This window comes from Salvelinus alpinus, chromosome 2 (assembly GCF_045679555.1).
Source record: "Salvelinus alpinus chromosome 2, SLU_Salpinus.1, whole genome shotgun sequence".
Taxonomy (NCBI): Eukaryota; Metazoa; Chordata; class Actinopteri; order Salmoniformes; family Salmonidae; genus Salvelinus; species Salvelinus alpinus.
Genome location: NC_092087.1, coordinates 97,064,194 through 97,070,193, shown reverse-complemented (window position 1 = coordinate 97,070,193; position 6,000 = coordinate 97,064,194). Strand labels below are relative to the sequence as shown.

General features: G+C 49.9%; 1 protein-coding gene across 2 annotated transcripts in view; it reads right to left on the bottom strand.

Moving 5' to 3' along the window:
- The window catches only part of LOC139568349 (collagen alpha-1(XI) chain-like), a 93,249-nt gene that overhangs the window by 8,289 nt on the left and 78,960 nt on the right, over positions 1-6,000 (bottom strand). For both annotated transcript variants that reach the window (XM_071390110.1, XM_071390109.1), the window contains exons 49-54: positions 4,399-4,506; positions 4,226-4,279; positions 3,866-3,919; positions 2,166-2,219; positions 1,921-2,082; positions 1,473-1,526 (exon numbers count right to left, since the gene is read on the bottom strand). In XM_071390110.1, the coding sequence (XP_071246211.1) occupies positions 1,473-1,526; positions 1,921-2,082; positions 2,166-2,219; positions 3,866-3,919; positions 4,226-4,279; positions 4,399-4,506 (486 nt within the window). The remainder of the gene's footprint in view (positions 1-1,472; positions 1,527-1,920; positions 2,083-2,165; positions 2,220-3,865; positions 3,920-4,225; positions 4,280-4,398; positions 4,507-6,000) is intronic.

Below are 6,000 nucleotides of genomic sequence, written 5' to 3'. Positions count from 1 at the left end.
GCACATAGTTCTTCCTGTTCCCTATATAGTGCACTACTTTAGACCAGGGCACATAGGTCTTCCTGTTCCCTATATAGTACACTACTTTAGACCAGGGCACATAGGTCTTCCTGTTCCTTATATAGTGCACTACTTTAGACCAGGGTACATAGGTCTTCCTGTTCCCTATATAGTGCACTACTTTAGACCAGGGTACATAGGTCTTCCTATGCCCTATATAGTACACTACTTTAGACCAGGGCACATAGGTCTTCCTGTTCCCTATATAGTACACTATTTTAGACAAGGGCACATAGGTCTTCCTGTTCCCTATATAGTACACTATTTTAGACAAGGGCACATAGGTCTTCCTATGCCCTATATAGTACACTACTTTAGACAAGGGCACATAGGTCTTCCTGTTCCCTATATAGTGCACTACTTTAGACCAGGGCACATAGGTCTTCCTGTTCCCTATATAGTGCACTACTTTAGACCAGGGCACATAGGTCTTCCTGTTCCCTATATAGTGCACTACTTTAGACCAGGGTACATAGGTCTTCCTGTTCCCTATATAGTGCACTACTTTAGACCAGGGTACATAGGTCTTCCTATGCCCTATATAGTACACTACTTTAGACCAGGGCACATAGGTCTTCCTGTTCCCTATATAGTGCACTACTTTAGACCAGGGCACATAGGTCTTCCTGTTCCCTATATAGTGCACTACCTTAGACCAGGGTACATAGGTCTTCCTGTTCCCTATATAGTACACTACTTTAGACGAGGGCACATAGGTCTTCCTGTTCCCTATATAGTGCACTACTTTAGACCAGGGTACATAGGTCTTCCTGTTCCCTATATAGTGCACTACTTTAGACCAGGGCACATAGGTCTTCCTGTTCCCTATATAGTGCACTACTTTAGACCAGGGTACATAGGTCTTCCTGTTCCCTATATAGTGCACTACTTTAGACCAGGGCACATAGGTCTTCCTGTTCCCTATATAGTGCACTACTTTAGACCAGGGCACATAGGTCTTCCTGTTCCCTATATAGTGCACTACTTTAGACCAGGGCACATAGGTCTTCCTGTTCCCTATATAGTGCACTACTTTAGATCAGGGTACATAGATCTAGGGCCATTTGGGACAAAGCCTTAGTAAACTAGCCTTAGTAAATTATCCTTAGTAAACTAGCCTTAGTAAATTATCCTTAGTAAACTAGCCTTAGTAAATTATCCTTAGTAAACTAGCCTTAGTAAATTATCCTTAGTAAACTAGCCTTAGTAAATTATCCTTAGTAAACTAGCCTTAGTAAATTATCCTTAGTAAACTAGCCTTAGTAAACTAGCCTTAGTAAACTAGCCTTAGTAAACCAGCCTTAGTAAACTCTGAGACAGGGCTGTAGACTGTGGAGAAAGGGACAATGGATGGAGTGGGATGGAAGGATGAAGAGATGGATGATGGATAAAGGTGTAGACTGTTGTTTTACCATGGGTCCTGGTGGTCCTGTTACACCTGGTGGTCCATTTAAACCTTGTTCCCCCTGAGAGAGGGGGGCGGGGGGGGGGAGAAAGAGGGAGAGAGAGAGAGAGGGGGAGAGAGAGAGAAGAAGAGAAAGAGAGAGAGAGAGAGAGATAGAGGAGAAGGAGAGAGAGCAGGGGGAGGGAGAGAGGGGAGAGAGAGAGAGAGAGAGAGGGGGGAGGGAGAGGGAGGAAGAGAGAGAGAGAGAGAGAGAGAGACAGGGGAGGGAGAGAGAGAGAGGGAGAGAGAGAGAGCGCAGAGAGGGAGCAGAGGGAGAGAGAGAGAGAGAGAGAGAGTCATGTATTTTTATTTTAACTGTATTGTCATTGATGAAGTTTTGCATTGGCAGTATAGTACATCTGGCTTATTGTGTGGTCATGAGTTGACAGGTCAGGGGTCAGGGTGTGTCTGCTCACCGCTGGGCCAGGGATCCCTCTGAGACCACTAGGACCTGGTTTACCAGAATGCCCCTGGGCTCCCACCGGTCCTGTCTTCCCCAGGAGACCCTCCAACCCCGGAGAGCCCTTCGCTCCTTTCATCCCTGCTTTCCCCTGCTTCCCTTCTTTACCCAGGTGACCCTAACAGGAAATAGATGAATATTTAAGGTAATGACAATTACATATGAACTGACTAACACCCAGTGACACTCTGTCTCTCTCACCCTGCGTCCCGGTGGTCCTGAGGGGCCGGGTTCCCCTGATGCTCCTGGTGGACCCTACAGAAAACAACAATGACACCGCTCACGTTGTAGAAAACACCTGAAACGTCTGAACAATGAGACAATCAGATGCAGGAGACTCCAACAAACTCCATCTCTCTGGGACGGGTTGGTCACAGACAGAACTGATTTAGGAGGGGTTGGTCACAGACGGAACTGATTTAGGAGGGGTTGGTCACAGACGGAACTGATTTAGGAGTGGTTGGTCACAGACGGAACTGATTTAGGAGTGGTTGGTCACAGACGGAACTGATTTAGGAGGGGTTGGTCACAGACGGAACTGATTTAGGACTGGTTGGTCACAGACGGAACTGATTTAGGAGTGGTTGGTCACAGACGGAACTGATTTAGGAGTGGTTGGTCACAGACGGAACTGATTTAGGAGTGGTTGGTCACAGACGGAACTGATTTAGGAGTGGTTGGTCACAGACGGAACTGATTTAGGAGGGGTTGGTCACAGACGGAACTGATTTAGGACTGGTTGGTCACAGACGGAACTGATTTAGGAGTGGTTTGTCACAGACGGAAGTGATTTAGGAGGGGTTGGTCACAGACGGAACTGATTTAGGAGTTGTTGGTCACAGACGGAACTGATTTAGGAGTGGTTGGTCACAGACGGAACTGATTTAGGAGTGGTTGGTCACAGACGGAACTGATTTAGGAGTGGTTTGTCACAGACGGAACTGATTTAGGAGGGGTTGGTCACAGACGGAACTGATTTAGGAGTGGTTGGTCACAGACGGAACTGATTTAGGAGTGGTTTGTCACAGACGGAACTGATTTAGGAGGGGTTGGTCACAGACGGAACTGATTTAGGAGGGGTTGGTCACAGACGGAACTGATTTAGGAGTGGTTGGTCACAGACGGAACTGATTTAGGAGTGGTTTGTCACAGACGGAACTGATTTAGGAGGGGTTGGTCACAGACGGAACTGATATAGGAGTGGTTGGTCACAGACGGAACTGATTTAGGAGTGGTTGGTCACAGACGGAACTGATTTAGGAGTGGTTGGTCACAGACGGAACTGATTTAGGACTGGTTGGTCACAGACGGAACTGATTTAGGAGTGGTTGGTCACAGACGGAACTGATTTAGGAGTGGTTGGTCACAGACGGAACTGATTTAGGAGTGGTTGGTCACAGACGGAACTGATTTAGGAGTGGTTGGTCACAGACGGAACTGATTTAGGAGTGGTTGGTCACAGACGGAACTGATTTAGGAGTGGTTGGTCACAGACGGAACTGATTTAGGAGTGGTTGGTCACAGACGGAACTGATTTAGGACTGGTTGGTCACAGACGGAACTGATTTAGGAGTGGTTGGTCACAGACGGAACTGATTTAGGAGTGGTTCGTCACAGACGGAACTGATTTAGGAGTGGTTGGTCACAGACGGAACTGATTTAGGAGGGGTTGGTCACAGACGGAACTGATTTAGGACTGGTTGGTCACAGACGGAACTGATTTAGGAGTGGTTGGTCACAGACGGAACTGATTTAGGAGTGGTTGGTCACAGAAGGAACTGATTTAGGAGTGGTTGGTCACAGACGGAACTGATTTAATGGATCTGTGTGGGTTGGAACGCTGTCTGAACCTTCACATATACACTTATACAGATGATATACCAGACATATGAAACACTCACTGATTTCCCTGTATCTCCAGCATCTCCCTTGGATCCAGGACCTCCATCCTCCCCCTGTAAGACAGAGAGACACAGAGACACAGAGAGAGAGAGCGAGAGAGAGAGAGAGAGAGAGAGAGAGAGAGAGAGAGAGAGAGAGAGAGAGAGAGAGAGAGAGAGAGAGAGAGAGAGAGAGAGGTAGAGAGAACATACAGACAGACAGAGAGAGAGAGAGAGAAAGAGCAGACAGAGAGAGAGAGAGAGAGAGAGAGAACAGACCAAGAGAGAGAGAGAGAGAGAGAGAAAGACTTAGCTTCCCCCTGTAATAGAGGTGGTATGTTCAGTGCCGGGGAACAGTGGAGAGAAGGATGGAACACTCACGTTAGGTCCTGCCTCCCCTGGCTGTCCTGAGTCTCCTGGGAAACCAATCGGACCCTGAGGAGAGAGAGAGGAGGAGGGAGAGAAGCGAGAGAGAGAAAGAGAGAGAGATAAGATTATTATGAAAGGGTGAGTGTGTATTATGTGAGAATGTACAGTGTTCATATGTAACTCACAGAGTTTCCCTTGGCCCCGTCCTCTCCTGGAGGGCCTCTGGCTCCTGGGGGCCCTGCTGCTCCAGAGAGACCTGAGTCCCCCTTCTCCCCCTGGTCACCTATATCTCCCTGGGGTGGAGAGAGGGGGGGGGGGGGCAGAGAGAGGGGGGGGGCACAGAGAGGGGGGGGGGGGGGCAGAGAGAGGGGGGGGGCAGAGAGAGGGGCGGGGGACAGAGAGAGGGGGGGGCAGAGAGAGGGGCGGGGGACAGAGAGAGGGGCGGGGGACAGAGAGAGAGGTGGGGACAGAGAGAGAGGTGGGGACAGAGAGAGAGGTGGGGGACAGAGAGAGGGGTGGGGGACAGAGAGAGGGGCGGGGGACAGAGAGAGGGGTGGGCGACAGAGAGAGAGGAGGGGGACAGAGAGAGGGGCGGGGGACAGAGAGAGGGGCGGGGGACAGAGAGAAGGGCGGGGGACAGAGAGAGGGGCGCGGGACAGAGAGAGAGGCAGAGGACAGAGAGAGGGGCGGGGGACAGAGAGAGTGGCGGGGGACAGAGAGAGGGGCGCGGGACAGAGAGAGGGGCGGGGGACAGAGAGAGGGGCGTGGGACAGAGAGCGGGGCGGGGGACAGAGAGAGGGGCGGGGGACAGAGAGAGGGGCGTGGGACAGAGAGCGGGGCGGGGGACAGAGAGAGGGGCGGGGGACAGAGAGAGAGGCGTGAGACAGAGAGAGGGGCGGGGGACAGAGAGAGGGGAGAGGGACAGAGAGAGGGGCGTGGGACAGAGAGAGGGCCGTGGGACAGAGAGAGGGGCGTGGGACAGAGAGAGGAGCGGGGGACAGAGAGAGAGGCGGGGGACAGAGAGAGGGGGAGTTGAAGTTGATCCAAAATGAACAAGATGAAAGGACCTGTGATTATCTTCCAGAATGTTCTCTTGGACTCTGTGCTGTTGATAACACTCCTCTAATTACTATGCTGATTTCTTTTATAGAGAGATGACAATTAGGAGGATCATGTTTTTGACCCAATGAGAGGATGATGATGATTATGTTGAAGAAGAAGAAGATGAGGAGTATAGACTTTGAGTTTGAGGTTATTATTACAGGGACAGTCAGTGCACATTAATCAACGTTTCAGTAAAAGTGCCGGTTTTAGCCAGCCGGCTCATTTTCAACCTCAGTCCCTTAAAAACAATACAGACAATCATTGAGCAGTGAGCACACGCAGAGCAACATAGGACAAGCAAGACGTAGCATGCAGACAGAGCAACATAGGACAAGCAAGATGTAGCATGCAGACAGAGAAACATAGGACAAGCAAGACGTAGCATGCAGACAGAGAAACATAGGACAAGCAAGACATAGCATGCAGACAGAGCAACATAGGACAAGCAAGACATAGCATGCAGACAGAGAAACATAGGACAAGCAAGACATAGCATGCAGACAGAGCAACATAGGACAAGCAAGACATAGCATGCAGACAGAGAAACATAGGACAAGCAAGACATAGCATGCAGACAGAGAAACATAGGACAAGCAAGACATAGCATGCAGACAGAAAAACATAGGACAAGCAAGACATAGCATGCAGACAGGGGAACATAGGACAAGCAAGACGTAGCATGC